Source organism: Pipistrellus hanaki (genome assembly GCF_964339955.1).
Source record: "Pipistrellus hanaki genome assembly, chromosome: 20".
NCBI classification, from domain to species: Eukaryota; Metazoa; Chordata; class Mammalia; order Chiroptera; family Vespertilionidae; genus Pipistrellus; species Pipistrellus hanaki.
This window is the reverse complement of record NC_140522.1, coordinates 1111588-1134968: the sequence shown is the minus strand read 5'-3', so window position 1 is coordinate 1134968 and position 23381 is coordinate 1111588. Positions and strand designations below refer to the sequence as shown.

At 65.1% G+C, this 23381-nt stretch overlaps 1 protein-coding gene across 3 annotated transcripts; it reads right to left on the bottom strand.

Annotated features, from left to right (window-relative positions):
• Positions 1–2358: 2358 nt before the first annotated feature.
• Positions 2359–22973, bottom strand: ASPM (assembly factor for spindle microtubules). Of its 3 annotated transcripts, XM_084868543.1 has the most exons (28): positions 22629–22973; positions 20925–21068; positions 19096–20506; positions 18008–18112; positions 17511–17657; positions 16602–16847; positions 16406–16473; positions 15612–15753; positions 15231–15361; positions 14697–14872; positions 14232–14377; positions 14017–14102; positions 12918–13118; positions 12426–12642; positions 11985–12130; positions 11753–11881; positions 11386–11580; positions 8046–10737; positions 6922–8009; positions 6493–6662; positions 6061–6157; positions 5631–5765; positions 5013–5210; positions 4209–4401; positions 3923–4077; positions 3519–3695; positions 3058–3227; positions 2359–2608 (listed from the first exon to the last, which is right to left on the bottom strand). In XM_084868543.1, exons 1-28 carry the CDS (start codon positions 22893–22895, stop codon positions 2503–2505), a joined length of 9138 nt encoding a protein of 3045 aa, XP_084724669.1. In that variant the 5' UTR covers positions 22896–22973; the 3' UTR covers positions 2359–2502. The 3 variants fall into 3 exon arrangements, with proteins under 3 accessions (XP_084724669.1, XP_084724667.1, XP_084724668.1); XM_084868541.1 differs by having other exon boundaries at positions 6922–10737; XM_084868542.1 differs by having other exon boundaries at positions 6493–6659; positions 6922–10737.
• Positions 22974–23381: the final 408 nt, after the last annotated feature.

Here is a 23381-nt window from a genome sequence, read left to right as displayed (position 1 = left end):
ATGATTGAGAGCAGCCCGTGTCCCCGGGTAGCCAGCCCGCTGCCCCACTGACCTGAACCACATCCCATCAGGCAGCCCTGGCGGCCGATCGATGTGTCTCAGGCCCGGGCCCAACCAGGACGGGGTGACCCAGAGGGGCCTCAGCGCGAATCATTAACTCGGGCTGCGCCTGAGAAACGGGGTCAGCTTTCAACGTCGGCGCCCACGGAGTAAAGATCGCCCTGGATGGGGGGAAGGCTGGACCTGGGGGGGGTGGGGGTGATGATGGACAGCTGACCTTGCACGCTGCTCGGTGCCAGGGCAGTGACCTCCGGCCTCCTGGGCGATCGAAGCAGGAATGTTTGGAGCCGTGTGGTCAGCGGCAGGTGCAATGTGGGTCGATGCTCGTGGGTGGACACAGGCAGCTGGCCGTGGTCTGCCCTGGAGGACTCAGCCATGGAAAACCGGGAGCAGGAGGGTCCAGGGGCGTCTAATGTTGTGGTCGGCAAACTCATCCATCCACAGAGCCAGATATCAAGAGTACAATTGAAATGTCTTTTAATATATATATATATTTTTTTTTTTTTTTGATTTTTTTACAGAGAGGAAGAAAGAGAGAAACATCGATGAAAGAGAATCATCGACCAGCTGCCTCTTGCACACCCCCTACTGGGGATGTGCCCGCAACCAAGGTCCATGCCCTTGACCGGAATCGAAGCTGGGACCCTTCAGTCTGCAGGCCGACGCTCTATCCGCTGAGCCACACCGGTTTCGGTTGAAATGTCTCTGGAGAGCCACATTTTTTAAACTTAAACTTCTTCTAACGCCACTTCTTCCACACAGACTCGCCCAGGCCGTGGTATTCTGTGGGAGAGCCACGCCCAAGGGGCCAAAGAGCCACATGTGGCTCTCGAGCCATGGTTTGCCGACCGCGGGTCTAATGTATTCTTTTCACTTGAAACCACAAAGTCATGCCAGGAAATGGAAGCTGGGATGAGTTCGATTTTGTAAACATTTTTAAAAAAATTTTAAATATGTTTTTATTGATTTCAGAGAGGGAGAGGGAGGGAGATAGAAATGTCAATGATGATGGGGCTCCTGCATGCCCGTTACTAGGGATAGATGCCAACCCGGGCCTGTGCCCTGACCGGGAATCGCACCGTGACCTCCTGGTTCCTAGGCCGGTGCTTAACCACTGAGCCACACTGGCCGGGTGGTAAACACTATCTTGACTCCCACAGCAGAGGCCCTCACAGGTTTTGTGCTGCATAAATGAAGTCGTCTGTGTGTATTTCTATGGCTGACGTCTCCTTTCACCTTCTGTTTGTGGATCCACCCCCGTCCTGGCTGCTGTGGCTGGTCCCTCCCCTGGGTGGTCTGTATCTCATGTTCCCACGCACAGACCGCCTATGCTGGACATTCAAATCGCTTCCCAGTGAGAGATAGAATATGGCCTCTGCTCATTTTCAATTATTTGTGGTTGTTTTTAATATACTGTTATTGGTTTTTTTACAGAGAGGAAGGGAGAGGGATAGAGTTAGAAACATCGATGAGAAACATCAATCAGCTGCCTCCTGCAAACCTCCCACTGGGGATGTGCCCACAACCAAGGTCCATGCCCTTGACCGGAATCGAACCTGGGACCTTTAAGCCCGCAGGCCGACACTCTATCCACTGAGCCACACCGGTTAGGGCTCAATCATCTGTTTTTAATTTGAAAATTGCCCATCACCCCCACCAGCCAGACGGAGTGAGTAGCCAATCAGCTGGGGCCAATCCAGGCTGCCAGGACCATCGGGGAGCTCGTTAGACCAGCCAGCCCCGGAGGACTGTGGGTTAGAGCCGGCAGTGCAGACGGCACCACCATGGGGGACTAGTCCGGCCTGGCAGCAGCCCCTCCCTCCTCCACGCTCACGGTCCTGGGTGAGCTCCCACGCCCAGGGGCGGGCGCCTGGAGCCCCGAGTAAGGAAACAGGCCGACAGGGCTCCTCACCCCGTCCCCAGGAAACCCCGTGCTCCCCCCAGGGGATGCCCCGCGTCTCCAGGAGCCTCCGAGGAGGGAGGGGCTGCGGCCTGGGGAGGAGCGCCCTCCTCCCACTGTCCCTTAAGAGACTCTGTCACGGGAAACTCTGCTGGCTTGTGAGTGAATTCTTTCCCGAGAGAAGCCAAGAACCCAGAGGATCATGGGCGACCCAACCCTGAATCGCCTGGACCCTTTCATGAAATCTTATCATTTAATGACACATTTAACCAGCCGGCCGGCCGGCCTTTGTCTTCACTTTTGCTAATCCTCACCGAGGATATTTTCCCATTGGTTTTTAGAGAATGGAAGGCAGAGAGAGAGGGGGGGATCATGTTCGTAGAGCTACTGCGAAAAGAAACAATGACAAATGTACAAACTTTATTGGTATAAGTATTTCTTAAATTTTAATACAAAATCTGATCGTAGGAGTTCTAGAAAAAGTCCAAAGCACTTTCCGCCATGATCGGCGTTACGGCGTCGGTCCTGCCCGCCGGCCGCCGTCAGGGGTAAGGGACGCCCAGCGTGTCCATCACCAGCTGCGCGGCCTGCAGGGGCGTCGCGATCTCCTGCCCGGGCTCCCTCCTCAGCACCCAGTCCGGCTGGAGGCTGGAAGACGGGGGCCGCGCGTTAACCACGTCCTCTGCCTCTCCAGCTGGCCGCCCCGGCAGCGCCCGCTCCCCCGGCGGGGGTGCCACTGGCCTTGGGTGTCCCCCGTCCGGTTAGCACCTCGGCTGGCCCCCCTGACTTCCAGAGGAACGGGGGGCCCTGAGGTTCCTCGTCTGTCTTCTCTGTCCCCAGGGTGACCACTCCCCTCCCATGGCTTAAAGGCTATCCGGTGGGCCCTGGACCTCATGACCCTCACGTGGCCTCTGCACTGCTCTCCCCCCAGAACCACAGGCCTGACCGCCCGGCCGCAGCATCCACGGCGCCGCTTCCCAAGACGGCTCCCAGGCCGGGCTCCCCCTCAGAGGGTCAGGGCTGCCCCTCCAGGTCAGACTCGGCACGCCGAGCGACCACCGGGCACCGGGACCCGGGCCGCAGAGCCTCCCGCTTACCGCGCCACCGGCCGGGCCCTGGCGGGGCTTTCCGAGAGGCGGGGCAGGCCGGCGGAGGAGTCGTGGCTGGGCCGGGGCAGCGTCCGCTCGGAGTCCGCTCGGTGCTGCTGCGCCGTGAGCCTGTAGATGCTGCTCACACAGCCGGCGACCTTGGACCTGACCTGAGCTTCCTGGACAGGAAAACGAGCACCTGAGTTTCACTCCTTCTTTCACGGCAAGCTCAGCCATGGCAGACCGGCTCTGAGGTCAGACCGGGGCCAGTCATAAACCGATTGTCAGATGGTGACAGAGGGCAAATATCCCACCCACCCTGGCCCTAACCCTACACCGAGCACAAGGGCAAGTACCGACATCCTGCCCCGACCGGCGTGCCCCAGTGGCCCCCTGTCCCCCTCCCCGCAGCCGACAGGGTCCCGGCCGTGCTCCCCGCGGCTGCCGGGCCGAGGGGCGTGTCCGCTCACCGCGGCCGGGCCGGTCGCCCCCGGCAGGACGGCCAGCAGGCAGCAGGTCCGGGTGAAGATGGCCCCGGTCTTGTCGGCGAGCCGGTCGCCCGGCTTCTCCCGGTACATGCGCAGCAGGCCCAGCAGCGTGTCCACACAGCCGTCCACGGCGCTCACCGCGGCCGCCGTCCGCTCGTACTGGAGGAGAGGGGCGGGGGGGGGGGGGACAGTGAGCGCGGTGCTGGGAGGAGCCACGGGACCGAGAGGGACTGACGTCGAGGCGCGGGGATGAGCACCCGGGACCGCACTGCCGAGCAACCCAGGCCCGGCGAGGACCTGGCGGCGAGCACCTGGCGGCGAGCACCTTCCCGGGAGCACCTGCCCGGGAGCACCTGCCCGGGAGCACCTGGCGGGGAGCCGGATACCTTGGCCACGTGCAGCAGCACCTGCACGGCGTAGCTGACCACCTCCATGCAGGGCACGCTGCGGTTACAGCTGCGGATCAGCAGGAAGAGCTGCCGGAGCGCGCCGCTCTGGGCCATGTCCTCGCAGCAGCGGGGGGACAGCCTGGTGGCCACCTCTGGAGGGGGGGAGGGAGGGAGGGAGGGAGGGAGAGAGAGAGAGAGGGAGGCTCAGAGCCCGTGAGGCCAGCCAGCGGGGCCCGAGGCCGCCGTGACCCAGATAAGGGCTTTGGCACGGGACGCGGCTCACCCAGGTGCCGCAGGGCCTCCAGGACGGCCGACAGGTGCCGGTAGGTGAGCAGGTGGTGGAGGGCCAGCGCCGTCCGCCGGCACAGCCGGTCCTCCTCGCGGGCCGCGCCGCTTAGCGCGCGCAGGCTGGTGCGGATGGCCGCGATTCTCGGGCAGCCGTTCCTCCTCCTCAGCGCGTAGCCCCGCCACAGCGCCTGGGGACAAGCCGGCGGGTCAGACCGCGCAGGACGCTCCGGCGGCATAGCCTCATCCCCGCCAGGTAAACAGCTGCGTTTACAGAGGAGCGGGCAGCTGGCAGCGAGCGCCCCTGCGGTTCCCAGAAAGGGCCGGCCGGGCTTTCTAAGAACCGCGCGGGCGTCCCTGTCTCAGTGCCCGCCCCCCCCGGCCCAGCCAGCTGACCGCTGACACACCAACGCCCCCTCATCATCACACACGCCCCCGGGAACCGACCAGGGCATCTGGCAGCTCAGCGCCGATGACTCAGTCTAGGGCAGGGGTCGGCAAACTCGTCTGTCCACAGAGCCAAATGCCAACAGCACAACAGAGACATGTCTCTGGAGAGCCACAGTTTTTAAACCTAAACTCCTTCTGACGCCACTTCTTCCACACAGACCCGCCCGGGCCGTGGTGTTCTGTGGAAGAGCCGCCCTCCAGGGGCCAGAGAGCCGCAGGTGGCTTTCGAGCCGCAGTTTGCCGACCCCGGGTCTCGGGCTAAATGCAGCTGTTTAAGGGTGTGCGGCTGCGTTCAGAGCGTTAGTGACCTGCACCCTGAGCCTCGGCCCGCACTGCGGCATGGCAGCCCCACCTGGATCTTCACGGCCGCGCGGCGGAGCCGCTCCTGCTTCCTGCGGAGGAGGAAGCGGCGCACAGCGGCCTGGATCACCGAGGCCGCCCGGTCCTGCCGCCGCCCACGAGCTTGCACTTGAACTTGGCGCTGGAGGGCGACGATGCTGTGACGGATGTGCATGAACCTCTGCAGCCGCAGCCTGGCCCGGAACCATCTCTGTGGAAAGCAGGGGAGGGTTTTACTACGGGTGTTTATGTGTGTGTGTGTACATATGTGTGTGTACATATGTGTGTGTATATCTGTGTATATATATGTGCATGTATGTGCATGTGTGTGTGTATGTGTGTGTGTTAACGATTGCAGAGAGAGGGAGGGAGAGAGAATGAAACATCAGTGATGAGAATCATGGACCGGCTGCCTCCTGCACGCCCCACACTGGGGATCGAGCCCACACCCCGGGCCTGTGCCCTGACCGGGAATCGAACCCTGAACCTCCTGGTTCGTAGGTCGACGCTCCACCATCAGCCACGCCGGCCGGCCGGGCTGCTTTGGTGTGTGATGTAAACGAGTGCACAGTGAATCACCTATCAAATATCCAGGCGTGTCACACACGTCCCGGCCGCACGCGAGGCTCACCTGGATGCAGACGGCGGCCCGCAGGCGCCGGTCCGCGTGGCGCCGGTACGCCCGCTGGATCCGGGCGGCAGCCAGGTGGCAGCGGGCGGCGGCTGCCCAGCGCAGGAGCCGGGCGCCGGCTCTGCGTTCCGCCGTCTGAAGGAGAGGGAACCACTGGTAAGACACCAATCCGTGCTCCTCCTGTGCGTCCCACTATCCGACTGTAAGTCGGCGAGCTAACGCTTAAAAGCTGACGTTCTTTCCACCGTGGTAAGAAGTGCTATCAGCTTTCAAACACGCCCAGTGTGTGAGCCAGCCCTCAGGGCACAGGGGTGAGGTCACCCTGTGTGTGTTGCTAAGTCCCAGCCCTCAGTCTCCCTGGTGTCCAGGCTGCTCTCTCCTGCCGCCTGAGGCAGCTCTTTGCACACGTCCGGGGCCCGCTCAGACCCACCTGCACCGCCAGGAGGTGCTCGCGGGCCCTCCTGCCCGACAGTGCGGCTCTCCACCTCCTCTGGATGGTAACTGCGGCCGCCCTCATGCTCAGGAACCTGGAGGGTCATCGGAAAGCAAGTTCAGACCAATCTACTCGGTATTTATGGACCCGCATTTAAACAGACACTGGAGGAGAAAGTATATGAAAGGCAATAACAAAAGAGCATAACAGAAAAGCCCAACTTATGCTTATGCTCTAGCAGCCATCATTGCGAACATGCACATGCATTTGCGTGCGCATGCGCGCACACACACACACACACACACACACACACACGCCCGCCCGCCCGAGCTCCAGCGGCTGCATTACCGTGCTCACACACACACACACACACACACACACGCCCGCCCCAGCCCCAGCCCCAGCCCCAGCCCCAGCGGGCTGCATTACCGGGCTCTGGCCCGCCGGGCCCGGAAGCGGCCTTGCACGGCCCGCACAGCCTTCAGCACCGCCCGGTACTCCCTGCGCGCCTGCCAGCCCCGGACCCAGGCCTGGATCCTGCAGGCCGCCGCCTCGGCCCGCACCTGCCGCCGGGCTCTGTAGCTCCGCCACGCAGCCTGCTCGGCACAGAGACACACACCCGGGAGGGGCTCACTTAGAAAGAAGGTCACTCACAGAGAAGCCCCCTCCGCCCGTCCTCCGGGGAGGGCCCCACCATCGCCCCCGGGGCCGTCTCGGCTCAGCCCCTCCCAGTGCCCGGGCTCCCTCAAACACGCGCCGTTCTGGATCAGAAACGTGGCCCTAACCCAGCGAGCGCCCTGGCCCTGCGGGCTGGTCCCCTGGGAGAATGGGAGCTTCCGTGGAAGGAAGTGCACGGACCTGGATTGTCAGGGCGCTGGCCCTGGCCTCCTGGAGCCTCCGCCGCTGCAGAAAGCCCCGCGCCCACGCCTGGATGACGATGGCGCTGCTGACCTGTGAGCGCTCTCGCCTCTGGAGCCTCGCGGACGCACGGGCGCGGCGGCGATTCTGCCCGGTGACCGCCGCTCCCCTCCGCGGCAGGACCCGCCATCGAGCCCGCCGGGCCCCGAGGGCCAGCGGCAGGGGAACCACAGCCCTCCTCCGCCGGACGGACCTGCCCGGACACCCGGCCACGCGAAGGGCGGCCCGGGCCCGCGGGGCGGCTGGCTCCCCGGCTCCCAGCGCGCCGGGGGCCGGTGCCCGGAGGGTGGGCGGGCTGGTGCCCACGGCTTCCCCCCGACAGGGAGCAGCCGCGGAGGCCTTGGGCCCCGAGCGCGGCCTGGCCGCTGGGCTCCGGGCGGCGTCGTGAGCGCCAGCCCCGTCCCCGCGGGACGCAGGGGGCCCGGCGCCCTCGGAGGCCTCTCCCAGCGCCCAGCGCCCCCTCGGGGAGCGGCAGTGACTCTGCGGAACAGCGGCCGCCCTTCTCCTGGCCCCGTAGGCGGCGCGGGCCTGGGGCATCGGGTGCCAGGCCTGGATGAGGGTGGCGGCCCGGGGCCTGCGGTCGCGGTCCCTGGGTCCCTGCAAACCGCTGCAGGAAGACGGCCGTCCGGGGGCCCCTCTGCGTCTTCTCGGAGCCGCCACCACGGCTGCTCGGGAGCGGAGGGTACGTGTCGTCGTTCTGACGCCTCTGAGACGCGGCTGGACAGTGCCGGCCGCCGGCCGCCGCTCCGGACTCTGCTCCCCCGCCGTGGGGCCCGGAGAGCCCGCCTGGGCACAGGCTGCCTTCTCGAGCGCGCGGTGCTCCAGCGCCCTGTTCTCATTGGCTCTGTGTCTTTCCCGGGTCACCGTGGGGGCCCCCCAGAGCTGCTGCTGGGGGAGGCGCTGCCGGAGCCTCCGTTGCGCGCGCTGAGTGAGCACAGTGGCTCCGAGCTGCTCCTGCAAGTGCCGACCCGCCTCCGCTCCCTCCACTGTGGCCGGCGGGACCTCGGCTGCACCCCGCTGTCCGGCTGCTCCCCGCTGTCCAGCTGCTCCCCGCTGTCCGACACACTCCTCTCTACCCCGCTGTCTGGCTGCTCCCCGCTGTCCGACACACTCCTCTGTCCGCAGCCTAGCCGCTCGGCAGGCTCGGTACCGCCGCTGCACCAGGACGGAGGCCTGTTTGAGGGCCCGGTACCCGGCCTGCGCTCGGTGCGTCCTGAACGCGGCCTGGAGCACGGTGGCCGCCCGGTGCATCTCCCGCAGCCGCTCCCGCGCCAGCCAGCCGCGGACCGCGGCCTGGAGGGTGCCGGCCGCGCGGTGCCGGCGCTGCGCCGTCTCTGCGGCCCGCCGGAGCTGGAGGGAGGCCGTGCGCGCGCGGTGCCTGCGGTAGCAGCGCTGGATCAGCACGGCCGCCCGCCGCGTCCGCCGCAGGGCCCGCCTGGCTCGCGCTCCTCGCCAGCTCGCCTGGAGCACACGCACGGCCCGCAGGAGGGCCACGAACTGCGCACGCTGCGCCCGGCCCCGGCGACGGGCCCTGAACCTCCTCTGGATGGCCACGGCGGCCGCTCTCGCCCGGCGGAACCTCTCCTGTGCCCGGTGCATCCTAAACACGGCCTGGATGGTGGCGGCCGCCCTGTGCATGCGCCGCAGCTGCCTCCTGGCCCGCAGGCCCCGGAAGGCAGCCTGGACGCGGACCGCTGCCTCCTGCAGCCGGAGGTGGTCCCTGCGCTGCTGGCGGGCGGCGCTGACCTGCCGGTACCACCTCTGGATGGCCATGGCGGCGGCCCTGCAGGCCGCGTACCTCCTCCGGGCCCTGCGCGCCCTGAACCGGGCCTGGATGACGGCGGCGCACGCGTGTCGCCTCTGGATCTGCCTCCTGGCCGTCCGCCCCCTCCACGCGGCCTGCAGGGTCAGCGCCGCCCGCCGGAGCCCGGTGTACGCCGCTCGCTGCCTCCGGCCCGCGGCCCTCGCCCTCCAGCGCCGCTGCAGGACCAGTGCGGCCGCTCTCAGCTGCTGGAACCGCCTCCGGGCCCGGGCCGCCAGGAACGCGGCCTGGATCCTCCGTGCCGCCCGCTGCTCCCGGCGGACCTGCGCCCGCACCTTCCAGCCGCGATAGGCCGCCTGCAGAGCGAGCGCTGCCGTCCTTGCCTTCGCAGCCCGAGCTGCCCGGTCCCGAGCTGCCATGCGGGCCCGGTACCACCTCTGGATGGCGACGGCAGCCCAGAGCACCACCCGGAACCGAGCCCGCGCCCGGTGGCCCCGGAACGCAGCCTGGATGGTGCGCACGGCCGCAGCCTGGCGCTGGAGAAGCTGGCGGGCCCGGTGGCCTCTGTACGCGGCCTGGATGGTACACGCGGCCATGGCCTGGCGCTGGAGAAGCCGGCGCGCCCGGTGGCCCCGGAACGCGGCCTGGATGGTGCGCACGGCCGCAGCCTGGCGCTGGAGAAGCTGGCGGGCCCGGTGGCCTCTGTACGCGGCCTGGATGGTACACGCGGCCGTGGCCTGGCGCTGGAGAAGCCGGCGCGCCCGGTGGCCCCGGAACGCGGCCTGGATGGTACACGCGGCCGTGGCCTGGCGCTGGAGAAGCCGGCGCGCCCGATGGCCCCAGAACGCGGCCTGCAGGCAGGTGGCGGCCCTGAGCACCTGCCCGTGCCTCTGCCGGCTGAGCCGTGCCTGGCGGGCGCGGTAGTGCCGCTGGATGACCAGAGCCGCCTGGCGCACTCGCAGGAAGTGCCGCCGGGCCGCCCGCATGCGGAAGAAGGCCTGCAGCTGGACGCAGGCCGCCCGCAGCCGCCGGTACTCTCCCCTGGCCCGCGCGGCCGTCCGCAGGGCCCGGAACCGCCGCTGGGTGACCAGGGCGGCCGCTCTCAGACGCAGGAACTGTGCCCGGGCCCGTCTCATCCTCACGATGGCCTGCAGCCGGACGGCGGCGTGTCTCAGGCGCAGGAAGCTCCTTCTGGCCGCGTGAGCGCGGTAGTGGGACTGGATGGTCACGGCGGACATGCGGGCACGCTGGAATGTCCTCCGGGCCCGCAGCCCCCGCCACGCGGCCTGCAGCACCAGCACGGCCGCGCGCGTCTCCCGGAAAGCCGCCAGCGCGCGCCGGGCCGCCACGCGAGCTCGGAAACGCGCCTGGATCGCGAGGGCGGCGCGCCTCACCCTCCGGTACCTCCGCAGCTGCTGGTGTCCTCTCACGAGCGCCTGCAGCCTGACGGCCGTCTCCCGGAGACTCAGGAAGCGGGCGCGCTCCGCCCGGCCCTGCAGGAGGGCCCGCCAGCGCCTCTGGATGGCCAGCACGCTCGCCCGCCTCCGCCGGTACAGCCGCCGGGCTCGCAGGCCCCGGAACCGGGCCTGCAGGAGGACGGCGCAGGCGCGGACGTGGCGGTATCGCCGGGCGGCCCGGCGCGCCCGGTACCAGGCCTGGATGGCGGTGGCCGCCCGCCCCTCCCGGGCCCGCCAGGCACGGAAGGCCCTCTGCAGCGTGGCCGCGGCTCTGGTCCGGGCCCGCAGCCGCCGGCGCTGCCTCCTCCGGAAGGCGGCCTGGAGGACCAGGCAGGCGGCTCGGAGCGCCCGGCATTGCTGCTGGTCCCGCCGCCGCCTCACGCACGCCCGCCAGCGCCGCTGGATGGTGACCGCGGCCCGCCGGCGGCGGCGGTGAGCGGTGACCGCGGCCACCATCCTCCTGCGGGCCTGCAGGACCACGCAGCAGTGCCTCAGCCTCAGGAACCGCCTCCGGGCGGAGTGCCCTCTCCAGTGTCTCTGCGGGAGGAAGGAGCACAGAGTGAGGCCAGACCCTGAGCTCCACACGTCCGAAGGCCTTCATTTCTCAAACATATTGCTTAAGAATGAGCACGTTACATTAAAACAACATATTTTTGAAAAAGATACTTGTCTCTCTGTGTATGTTGGATCCTACATTGATACAGCTAGAGCCAACTCACCAATCTTTGTCTCTCAACCCTAATGCGATTACCTAAAACTGGCACAATGCAAATATCTTTTTGATTCTGTAATCAAACAGATTACTGCAGAACCAGACTGTGGAGTGGAATGAGGGCACAGGCCAGCACGGCCGAGGGGAGGCCTGGAGACCGCGGGAGGAGGCACAGCAGAGCCACAGGCGGCCTGGGGGCCCGTCCGGGGAGACCGGGCATCGCCCGTCTGTGCCTGCGCTGCACCCGGCGTTCACACCAGTGCGTCTGGCTTTTTCATTTTTGTAAGAGTTTGAGGCAAATGGATGACATACGTCAGGAAGCGACATCTCACATGCTCCTGCGATATTTGCCGAGGTTAAGCCCCAGATAAAACAGAAGTCTAAGCTACAACAGCTTAGAAGTGGATCATGTTTCACTTCCTTCCTTTAAAAGTCATTAAAACTTTCTAAGCTCCGGAGGGCCAGATGCTGACCTGGATCACGGACGCCGCCTGGTCCCGCGCTCTCTCCCGGCGCTCCCGCTCAGCCCGCAGGGCTGCCCGCCGCCGGCACAGCGCCCGCCAGCGCCTCTGCACGGCCAGCGCGGCCCGCGCCTCCCTCCGCCGGCGCCGTCTGGCCAGGAAGCCCCGCACGGCCGCCTGGATGACGCTGGCAGCTCGGTCTCGCTCCTCAAAACAAGAAAGCAATCGAACCATCACTGGAGGCCCGACATGATCATTTTAAGAAAGTCACTTGTCAGTGTTAACCGGGCAGCACACCGAACCGAACAGAGGAACCGGGGTGGGCCGGAGCGCCATCCCAGCACCGGCACGACCAGACCAGCCGCTCTCCATCCGGTACCTGCCGGCGCCGCCGCTCCGCCCGCAGCCGGTGCTCCCGCCACGCCGCCTGGATGCGCCGCGCGGCCCGGCTCTCCCGGCGGAGGTCCAGCAGCCGCGCGCAGAGGAAGGACAGGTAGGTGATCACCACCTGGAGGAAGCGGAGATGGAGGCGGCGGCAGCAGGCCCTCGGGCCCGTCTCCTGGCCGCCGCCTCCCGGCCCTCGGGGAAGGGAAGGGGCCCCCCTCGCGCACCTTCTCGTCCGGGATGGTGTTGGACATGTCCGCGTGCTGGACCATGGCCGGGATGCCGCCCAGGTCCCGGGCCGCGGAGCTCACCAGCTGGAAGTTCCTCCTCTCGTTCTCCAGGAGCTCCCGGTGCAGCTCCTCGGGGGCTGTCCCTGCGCCGGAGGGCCGCCGTGAGCCGGCGGCTCTGCCAACTGCAGGCCTGGCACCCAGCGCGCCACGTCCCCGACCCAGCGGGCCACGCCCCCGACCCAGCACACCACGCCCACCAACCCAGCGCGCCACGCCCACCCACTCAGCACACCACGCCCACCGACCCAGGGGCCACGCCCACCCACTCAGCACGCCACGCCCACCAACCCAGGGGCCACGCCCACCCACTCAGCACGCCACGCCCACCAACCCAGGGGCCACGCCCACCCACTCAGCACGCCACGCCCACCGACCCACCGGCCTGCCGCAGCTCCAGGGCTCGCAGGGACAGGTCCAGGCCGCTCTCCTCGGACTCGGACGAGGAGTTGAGGACCACGGAGCCGGACTGCGCACACTCCACGGTCTGCGAGGTGCGCTGGCGGATGGCGGCCAGCGGCACGCAGCGCGGGTGGTAGTGGTGGATCAGGTAGCACAGCAGGCGGCCGTCCGAGAAGGACACGGTGAAGTTGTCCACCTGCGGGCGAGCGGGAAGGTCGCCGCCGGAGAGGCAGAGACGCTAGCGGCGGGGCCCACCTGCCCTGTCTGACCCGCCCCGCGCCTCACCGGGGGACGCGGGCACAGACACAGATACAGGACGCGGGCGGGCACAGGGCGGAGGCGGGCGGGCACAGGACACGGGCGGGCACAGGGCAGAGGCGGGCACAGGGCGGACGCGGGCACAGGGGGACGCGGGCACAGGGGGACGCGGGCACAGGGGGACGCGGGCACAGGGCGGACGCGGGCACGCACCTGGGCGCCGTAGAAGGCGCACACGGCCCGCGCCCACTCCAGCAGCAGCCGCACGCTCTCCGGCCGCCCCCGGTCCGTCTGCTCCCGGAGAGCCGCGTCCGCGCGGCGGGAGGGCGCAGGCGAGCTTCTCCTGGCCCCCCACGCGCGCTTCAGATAGTCGATCTCTTCCTTTAGCTCGTCCGCGTCGACAGCGATGTCCACCTGGGACGGAAGGGAGCGTGACTGCCTCAGTCCTTCGGACAGAGCATCGCTTCAGCCCCAGAAGCTGACGTCCAGTTTAGACCAACAGGTCCGCTGGGGGCGAGGAAGGGGCAGGGGCTCTGCCCAGGGGTCTCAGGCCAGGAGGGGTGAGGTGAGGGAGAGGGAGGGGTGAGGGAGAGAGAAGGGTGACGGAGAGGGAGAGGGAGGGGTGGAGGTGAGGGAGAGGGAGAGGGAGACGGAGGGGTGAGGTGAGGGAGAGGGAGGGATGAGGGAGAGGGAGGGGTGAGGTGAGGGAGAGGGAGAGGGAGAGGGAGAGGGAGAGGGAGGGGTGAGGTGAGGGAGAGGGAGAGGGAGAGGGAAGGGTGAGGGAGAGGGAGAGGGAGGGGTGGAGGTGAGGGAGAGGGAGAGGGAGACGGAGGGGTGAGGTGAGGGAGAGGGAGGGATGAGGGAGAGGGAGGGGTGAGGTGAGGGAGAGGGAGAGGGAGAGGGAGAGGGAGAGGGAGGGGTGAGGTGAGGGAGAGGGAGAGGGAGAGGGAAGGGTGAGGGAGAGGGAGAGGGAGGGGTGGAGGTGAGGGAGAGGGAGAGGGAGAGGGAGAGGGAGGGGTGGAGGTGAGGGAGAGGGAGAGGGAGAGGGAGAGGGAGGGGTGGAGGTGAGGGAGAGGGAGAGGGAGAGGGAAGGGTGAGGGAGAGGGAGACGGAGGGGTGAGGTGAGGGAGAGGGAGGGATGAGGGAGAGGGAGGGATGAGGTGAGGGAAGGGTGAGGGAGAGGGAGAGGGAGAGGGAGAGGGAGACGGAGGGGTGGAGGTGAGGGAGAGGGAGAGGGAGGGCGCTCTGAGGACCAGCCCGTCCCCGGGACGGCTCAGCAGGAGGAAGGCAGGGTCCCCGGCCGCCTCGGCACCTGGAAGGCCAGCGCCATCCTCCAGAGCAGCGCCAGCGTCTTCTCCCGGTGCCGGTCCACGATGTCCTTGGCCAGGATGGCGCTCCCTGCGGCGGAGACAGGTCAGCACCGCGGAGGGGAGGGAGGGAGGAAGGGGGGACAGCGGGAAGGGGGGGAGGGAGGAAGGGGGGACGGCGGGGGGGGGACAGGGCCCCGGGGAGCGGCCGCGGGCTCACCCTGCTCGTCCTGTAAGGGGACGCCCCGGGCGCGCAGCGCCTGCAGAGCGAGGTCCACGTTGTGCACCTTCTGCAGGCGGCTGATGGCGGGCACGCGGAGCTGCCTGGAGAGGCCCCAGTCCTGCGTGAGCAGCTCCACGGCGCGCCTGCCGGCGGGAGGGTTCCAGATGAGAGTGATATAAACACAGAGTGATATAAAGCCTCATTAAATACGGTGACCACCCACATAACCCCACCACCAAGTTAAAGAGGCAGAAAGACTCAAACACTCTCTGAAACTCCTCGCTCCCGCCAGCAGGCCGAGGGCACGGACCCCATTCTCCCGATACTTGGTCCCGTTTTTTTTTAACCCTAGATTCACCTCCAAACACGAAAAAGCAACAAAGGCCGTGCAAACACAGACAAGAGTGCTTTGGGGAACATTCCAGCGGCCCAGCAGCAGACCGATTCCACGTCTCTACTCACACCAGGCGCGCCCCGCACTGCAGGTCCACGGCGAGGTTGGTGACGGCGAAGTCGAACTCGTCCAGCGGCGTCTGCACGTGGCTGACGGGCAGCCCCAGGCCGCTCAGGTGGCGGCACAGGTCGCCCTCCCCGCTGAGGAAGCTCCGCGAGAAGGCCAGCAGCACGTCTCTGCTCGCCTGTGGGCAGCCAGGCGTCAGACCCCGCGCCCCCCGCCCGGACAGTGACCGCTCAGAAGCGGCTCAGACGAACGCTCTCTCTGAGAACGAGCAGCGGCCGGCCAGCGCGCCCGGTAGGAGAGGCCTGCCCCCGCGCAGAGGCCCGGGAGCCCCGTCTGCTCCTCTCCGGTTCAGGCCGGCCGGCGAGGCGCAGGTGAGCCCCCAGACGGAGGGGAGCCGCTGGGAGGACTCGCTGGACCGGCTCCGCCCACCCAGCCCCGCTCCCGGAGGAGCTCCCTCTTCTACAGAGAAAACGTGCCACACGGCGAGCCCGAGCCTTAGGTGTGCACGGGCAGTGCCACCGACGAGCCGGGCCCACCTTGAACTCGGCGTCTTTGCAGAAGAGACAGGGGTCGTGGTCGATGAGCCGGGAGAGCTTGGCGCGGTCCAGGAAGCAGACCAGCAGCACGAACTTCTTGAGCGTGAAGGCCGAGAGGGCTTCCTCGTGGCCTGAGGGCGGCACGGGGAGCGGGACAGGTTAACACCGCGAACCAGCAGATCCCCGCCACAGCCACAGCCACAGCCCCGTGGGGGAGATGGAGGGGAGGGGGCAGAGCGCAGAGAGGCAGGAGGAACACGGGAGGAGGACATGCGGGGACGGGGGAGAGGGGGGCGGGGGCGGACCCGGCTGGTGCTCTTTCTCCAGCCGGTGACCTCGGAGGCAGGAGGACGAGAAGCCGCCGCCCCTGGAGCCGCTCACCGTCTCTGTACAGGTGGGGGACGGACGGGTGTCTGAACTCGGCGGCGATGTCGGGGTTCCACAGCAGGCGGCTCAGGATAAACACGGCCAGCCCCGTGACGTCGCTGTTGTCTTCCAGAGCGATGAGCTCCCCGAACACCGTCTGGAGGGGACGAGAGCCGAGTCAGGACGGCCCAGAGGCCGCGAGGCCGATGGGGAGGCGGAGGCCATCTCCATCTCCAGCTCCGGCCTCGCCCTCCGTCCTGGGGAGCAGGGGGCCCGCAGCTGTTAGGGGCAGTGCGGCCCGTCCCTCACTCTGTCCGTTCTCACATTCTCAGTACGACTGGGCCTTGGGTGATGGGGGAACCTCGAGTTCCGATGCCAGCTTTGTGCACGGGGCGCAGAGGGCTGCCCGCACCAGCCTGGACAGGGCCCAGCGCGGCCAGGGGCTGGCACCGAGGTCACATCACATCCGCCCTCTGTGCCATCGGAGAAGCGGACACACAGCACAGCCCTCAATGGTGCTCAGGTTCCAATTCGGAAATGGACTCACAAGAGCCCAGTTCTGCCAGAAAGGAGCTTCTGCTACTTGTTACTCTGCCTAGCACCGCGTTATAGATGTTTTGGAACTAACAAAAAGCGGCTATAACAGTAAGAGGCGATGACCTACAGGGGCCTGGTCCCCGTGCCTCCTGCGCGCTTCGGTTTTAAACGGGAAGAAAAGCTACCGAAACGCTTCCATCGGGGAACCCGGATTTTACTGTGAGCGCCTCCCACAAGCGCGTTTGACAGCGCGGCCGCGGGGGCGCCCTCACCTCCAGGCCGATGCGCAGCCACAGCGGGTTGTAGGCCAGCAGCCAGTTGAGGACCTTCTGCCGCTCCCCTGAAACCAAGCACAGGCCAGTCACCACCTCCACGGAGGACGGGGCAGGCGGGCCGTCTCGCACAGGAAGTGACTTTATAAACACATGAACTCCGCGTTCACAGACAGAGGCGCAGCCGCCGGCGTACCCACGTCCTTCCAGAGCCGCCTGTCCCTGCGGACCGCCAGCCGCCGGGCTGCGATCTCCCCCTCCAGCTTCCTGATGGCCTGCACCATGCCGTCCGCCGTGAACAGGCGGCAGGCCGCGTGCCGCAGGCGGTTGAGCCGGCGCCGGGCCGTGTACGCCCGCAGCGACACCTCCTCCTTGGTGGGCGCGCGGGCCACGCTCGCCTTGTGGTGGCTCTCGGCGCCCAGGAGCAGCGTGGCCGCGTTCACTGCAGGAGAGGAGAGACAGAGGGCCCGGTGAACGCGGTGCGCACCGCCCGCCATGTCACCCGCGCCCTCCCAGGCGCCCTCCTCCCCTCCAGCTCAACACCAAGCCCGGAGGCCCGTCCCCCACCGCGACCTGCTGGTTCCACCGCAAAAGGCACCCCTTCCCACACTGTCTCCTCCGGGGTGCATTCAGCCTGCGGGCTGAAGGGTCCCAGGTTCGATTCCGGGCAGGGGCTTGATCCCCAGTAGGGAATGTGCGGGACGCAGCCGATCCATGATTCTCTCTCATCGTTGATGTTTCTCTCTCTCTCTCCCCTTCTCCCTTCCTCTCTGAAATCAACAACAATATATATATTTTTTTTAAATTAAAAAAAAAAAAAGGGCACACTCTGGCCCTCACTGGTGTGGCTCAGTGGATAGAGGTTCGCCCTGCGGACGGAAGGGTCCCGGGTTCGATTCCGGTCGAGGGCATGTGCTTTGGTTGCGGGCACATCCCCAGCAGGGGGTGTGCAGGAGGCAGCTGACGGATGTTTCTAACTCTCCTTCCTGTAAAGAATCACTGACACATTAAACAGATAAAGAAGGCACCCGCCCTGCGGGGCCCTCCCTGTGGGACCAGGCGCCGTCTCGCTGACGCCGGGGCCGCGCTCAGGGGCCTTGCTCACCTTCCGGGACCTGCGTCTTCACGGCCAGGTCATCGGGCGTCAGGAGGAAGTTGAGCCACCACGTGAGGCCCAGCTGCTGCTTCTCCTTCCAGCGCTCGTCGTAGAACACGTTCTTGGCGGCGAAGGGCATCGGGTGCCGGGGGATGTCTGCGGGCGTGAGACGGGGGGGTCGGCGTGAGACCTTTTCCTTTAAATCGTCAGAGGGCACACGGCAGCCGAGCACTGAGAGGGCTTCTCTCCCGCTCGCTGGAGACGGGGCAGCCCTGGGGAGTGAGTGACACGCAATCCGAGGACAAGGGGAGAGCGAGGCGGCCCCTGCTGCTGTCATCTGGAAACCCCGAGTCCCGAAGCCGAGAAAGCGCCCCCACGGCCACCGCACACCCCCTCCCCGGCTCTCCCCGGCTCCGTTCACACACAGCCATCCGTTTCCGCCGGGAACACCAGTCCTGCTCCGCTCAGGGCAGTCCCCACAGCCGCTGCCGCCCAGAGACACTTGCCTGTTTTCAAGCGTTTAATGAAGGTCAGACTAGCCTGGGCCACAGGAACCATGCGTGGCGTCCGTCTGTGTGTTTTAGAGTTAGGAGTTTTGAGTGCTAAAGAATCTAAAATAAATTGTAAAGCAGAACAAGAGCATTAAAAGGTGACATGAGATCCCTGCGTGACTCTTTCCCAGCTACATGTGGCTTTTCCACGAGCCTGTCCGTGTGCAGCAAGCGTGTAGGAGGCGAAGGCAGGGGTCAGACCAGAGGCCAAAGCGGACAGGAAGCAGCTGAGTGGCCACGATGAGAACCGGCTAAGGCAGAAGAAGCATGGAGACCGGGGAGGTGCCAGGCCGACCACTGGCTCTCCGTAAGCCGGCAGGGAGGGGCGGGAGGCCTCAGGAGGAGAGAGGGAGGCGGCGGCAGCCTGCAGCGGAGGGACACGGTCCCAAACCAGGAAAACAGAGCCGAGCTGGGACTTAAGGGCTTCCCTGAGGTCAGAGGTCATGAATTTACTTACTTATCGTTTTAAATCCTCACATGAAGTTATGGTTATTGATTTTAAAGGAAAAGGAAAGGAGGGAGGAAGAAAGGAGGGAGGGAAAGAGTGGGGGAGAGAGAGAAATACCCATCGGTTGCCTCCCATGTGTGACCCAGCCAGAAATCAAACCCACACCCCGGGCATGTGCCCTGACTGGACTGGGCATGTGCCCTCCCCCTTTTGGCGAATGGTATGATGCTCCCACCACTGAGCCACCCGGCCAGGCAGAGGTCACGCACTTAAGGACCCACCAGCAGGGTTCAGGCCACGAGGCGGCCGCGTTGGGCTGGGATGGGTGTCTCTAGACAAGCACAGCGAGGAGACGTGTGTGTAAGGAGTGACGGCGGCCACGCTGAGTAAGAGGAACGTGCAGGCGGGCGGAAGTGGGGGCTGGAGGGGGAGTGGGGATGAAGGGACTGCAGGGCTGCAGGGCATGAGGATGCTGGCGCCAGGTTTCCAGAAACACGGCGGAGCGGAGGAGACGGGAGCGGGGAGGGGGATGCCTTCAGGGGCGGGTTCAGGCCAGCTCCGAGCAGCAGACAGCGTGGCCTCTGTGGACACTCACCGGCCCTCGTCCCGGGCGTCACCGGCACTCTGCTCTTCCTGGCCGTGGAGGTCCGGGGCTCCGGGGGACAGACGTGGGTTCTCTTGCTCTCGCGTCCCTCCGGGTGTCCGGCCGGCGCCCTGTGCGTGTCCTCCCCGCTGCCCCAGCTCTTCCTCTTCCGCGCCGCCGCGAAGGCGGGCTGGGGGGAAGGGGGGGCTCTTCCGCTCCCCGGGGAGCTGCTCCCGGCGGGATCGATGACCGGGAGGGGGGGGCGAAGGGCACGGTCCCCCTCGGGGCTCCCACACCCGCCGACCGCGCCGCGGAGGCACCGCCTGGCCCTTGGGGCCCCGGTGTCCGAGTGCACCCGGGGCCCCGGCGGCCTGGGCTTGGTGACCGTGGCCGAGAGGATGGGGCGGCGCGGGGGCTGGGCCCCGGGGTCCGGCCCGGCGGCAGCTCCGGCTGCGGGCAGCCCGGGCCGCTTCTGTTTGGTGAAACCGGAACCATCCGGCACCGCTTCCAAAGCCGCGGGTTCTTCGAAGACAGCCTCCGGAGAGTTCGAGCCCCGGCTTCCAGGAATAAGCGGTAAATCTTCACTTTCTTTCTGCCCCGGGGGAGACGGTGGGGCCCGAGAATTCCCTTTGGAGAGCGGCGACAACTGACACGCCGGCTGAGCTACAGATAGATGCGGCATGTTGTCTCGGACAAACTGGTTTGGGGACACAAACGGGTTCGAGGGCTCCGATTCCAGCTTCTGGCTCAGCCCGTAATTGTCCTTGAGGAAGGAATCGGGACTTAAAATGGCCCTATACGTGCCATGGGTGGTGTCTGGTTCCAGGGGCCTGGGCCTCGGACCCCGTTTCGGAAACACGTCCGGTTCATGGCCGGCCCCATGGCCGCTCCTCAGAAAGGAACCGGGGCTCAGAAAGCCCCCGGGGCTCCGGGGAACGCCCCACGGGGAAGGGCAGTTTGGGGTGAGAACGCGTTTGCCGGCCTCTTCCATGGGGCCGTTGACATCATCCGTCAAGGAGTCCACGGAACTTTCCGGCGTGACGTTCTCGCTGAACTCCTGGCACGCGGGGGCCCCTCCGGGTGCCCACAGCTGCCCGCCGACAGGTGCCCGGAGGGCCGTGTAGGTGGTGGACCGCCGGACGCACAGGGGCAGACACGCGTCCCCGTGGCAGTCCTCCAGAGCGGGGCTGATGGGTGAGATGGGAATTCTGTTCTCCTGGAGGAGGAGGAGAGAATCGCTGGCTGCTGGGGCACAGCCTTCGCTCACACCCAGGTTTTCACAGGCCTGCAGGGGGCTCCGGACTCTGTCCGCTCTGGGCAGGACGCTGAACGTCTGGTTCACACTCGGAATATCCGGAATCCTTTTCTTGTGGCCTGAGGAGGCCGGAGCTTCCTTCTTCTTAATGGTGTCCCAGAGACTCCTCTGCAAAAAGGAGCAAAACGGACAAGTTAGGTTGATGGTTGTTGTACGTTACCTGTAATGAGAAAACATATGTGTGTAACTCACCTCCACACGTGTTATCAAAGCAATGTTCACACGCTGTTATTTTCTTTTCTTTTTTTTTCTTTTTTTTTTTAAATATATTTTATTGATTTTGTACAGAGAGGAAGGGAGAGAGATAGAAAGCTAGAAACATCGATGAGAGAGAGTCATCAATCAGCTGCCTCTTGCACACCCCCTACTGGGGATATGCCCACAACCAAGGTACATGCCCTTGACCGGAATCGAACCCGGGTCCCTTCAGTCCCCAAGCCGACGCTCTATCCATTGAGCCAAACCGGTCTCGGCACACATTGTCATGTTCTTAAGCGTAAAGGACAGGATGAGGAAAAGCGATTACCTTTTTCTTTCTGGGCTGCTCGGCGTTTCCTAGCAGTATGACCTCGTGTTTCAGGATGTCATTGACGACGAACGTCAGGACCTCTCGGACTCGGCCTTCTTTCACTGGCGTCCAGACCACAGAAATGACGATTTTTTCTTTCGGCTGAAATCAGAAGGATGATTTTAAATCGCTGTAACAGGAGACCAGGCATACCAACCAGCACATACTGTGAACGACCCAGACCACAGGGCAAGATTACTAACTGCTGCTCACCAACACTCCACACCACAGAAACATTAAATCAAACATGTTTTCCTAACCTCTCTCACTCAGTACGAGGAAAAAAGCTACAGCAGTAACAAGGTTCACAATAAAATGAAATTGTGACTAGATCTCAATTGTAAATAAAGCAATGGCACAGTCTCCAAATCATTTCATTTCTCCGTTTCATTATCAGGTGTTTTTTTGGTGTGTTTTTTTTTTAATTTAAATCACATATTTCTACTTCTTTAGGATATGCATACTACTTCCAGTTCGAATATAGAAGAAACTGCATTATTAAAACTTTTGCCCAAAAAAATTTGTTTTTTCAGATCGGAAAAGACAAACAAAAAACAACATATATATTGGGGGATCAGATTAGCAAACGTTATATATATATATATATATATATATATATATATATATATATATTTTTTGGGGGGGGGGGTGCTGCAGAATTCCAGTAGTTAGTTACGTGTGCCAGGAGACGAACGAGGTTGAAAACCAGAGACAGGGAAGTATGGATCAGACCGTCAAACCTCAGAGGGAAGGCAGGGGACGACGGGGTAAGGGGAAGAGATCAACCAAAGGACCTGTGTGCATGCCTATACACCTAACCAATGGACACAGACACCAGGGGGGTGAGGGCATGAGTGGGGGCTGGGTGGGAAGGTAATGTGGGGATGAAGACAAATATGTAATACCTTAATCCATAAAGAAATTTTTTTAAAAAGAAAGCAAGCCGAAACCGGTTTGGCTCAGCGGATAGAGCGTCAGCCAGTGGACTCAAGAGAACCAGGTTCAACTCCAGTCAAGGGCATGTACCTTGGTTGCGGGCACATCCACAGTGGTGGGTATGCAGGAGGCAGCTGATGGATGTCTCTTTCTCATCTATATTTCTAGCTCTCTATCCCTCTCCCTTCCTCTCAGTGAAAAATCAATAAAATATTTCAAAGCCGAAGCCGGTGTGGCTCAGTGTATAGAGCATCGGGTCTGTGGACTGAAGGGTCCCGGGTTCCGGTCAAGGGCATGTGTACCTTGGTTGCAGGCACATCCCTGGTGGGGGGGGGGGGGGAAGAGGTGTGTGTGTGCAGGAGGCAGCTGGTCAATGTTTCTCTCTCATGGATGTTTCTAACTCTCCATCCCTCTCCCTTCCTCTCTGCAAAAAAAAACCCAATAAAATATATTTCTTTAACCAAGAAAACAGCTGCTCTAGGCAATGAGCTATGGAGATGCTGCCCCAGGATGCTCCGCGCATGCGCGTTGGGGTGCGGTGCTGCCCCACCCACCACCCCACCCCCAGCACCCCGGCCCTCAGTCCCCCTCCCGAGACGGGGACCCGGATGCCCCCCGAGTGGGCAGAGGAGGAAAAAAAAAAAATCCTGGATTCCTCCTCTCTCTGGGGTCCCCCCACCCGCACCCCGCACCCCGGGGTGACGCCCGCGCGGCCCGCACACCCACCTGCAGCCGGAAGGCGCGCGGCCGGACGAGGAAGCCGCGCTCGGCGGCGGGCCCCGGGGGCAGCGCCACGGCGGCCGGCTCGGCGTTGGGGTTGAGCACGGCGAGCGGCAGCGCCCGGGAGGCGCCGGGCCGCAGGGCCCCGAAGCACACGAAGGGCCGCGGGCAGAAGTGGCTGAGGATGAGCACGGGCGGCGGGCCCGGCTCCCCGGCGGCCCCGCAGCCGCGCCGCGCCGCTATGGCGGCCCGGGGGGCTTCCGCCGCCGCCATGGCGCCCCGCGCACAACGCAATTCCCCACCCCCCGCCGCACCCCGAAATACAGGCAGCGGCTCCCCCAAACACACTCGCCCGCCGGACAGCGGCGGCGGCGCAGGTGAGGCGGCGTCTTGCCCCGACTTAAACTTCCCTCCTCCGCCAATGGGCATGCGCGGCCCCGCCCACGGCCCCCGCGGAGCCAATCAGCGAGCAGCGGCGCCTCCGCGGGGGCCAATCGGAGGGCAGCAGCGCCGGGCCAATGGGAAGGCAGCGCCTCATTTAAATGATGGCTCCGTCTCGTCGCGCTCGCTCGCCGCGGAGGAGGAGCCGCAAACCGAGGCGGGGTCTTTGCGACACCCCGAACCCCGCGGCGGCTTAGAGAGGGAACCCGCCCTTCGGGTTTTGCAAAGAGGTTGCATTGAGGGCGGGGGAAGGAGGCGGCGGTGGAGGCGGCAGCAGCGTTTCCACCGGGGAGGGAGGGAGGGCCATCCTTGCGGTTG

Bases quoted from the DNA above. Each gene is read 5' to 3' on its own strand.
- ASPM (XM_084868541.1), bottom strand. From the start codon at position 22,895: ATGGCGGCGGCGGAAGCCCCCCGGGCCGCCATAGCGGCGCGGCGCGGC. The intron at 14,873-15,230 runs GTGGGCCCGGCT...GGCTGCCCACAG, and splicing joins GCAAAGACGCCGAGTTCAAG to GCGAGCAGAGACGTGCTGCT. The intron at 3,696-3,922 runs GTATCCGGCTCC...CCTCTCCTCCAG, and splicing joins TGCTGCTGCACGTGGCCAAG to TACGAGCGGACGGCGGCCGC.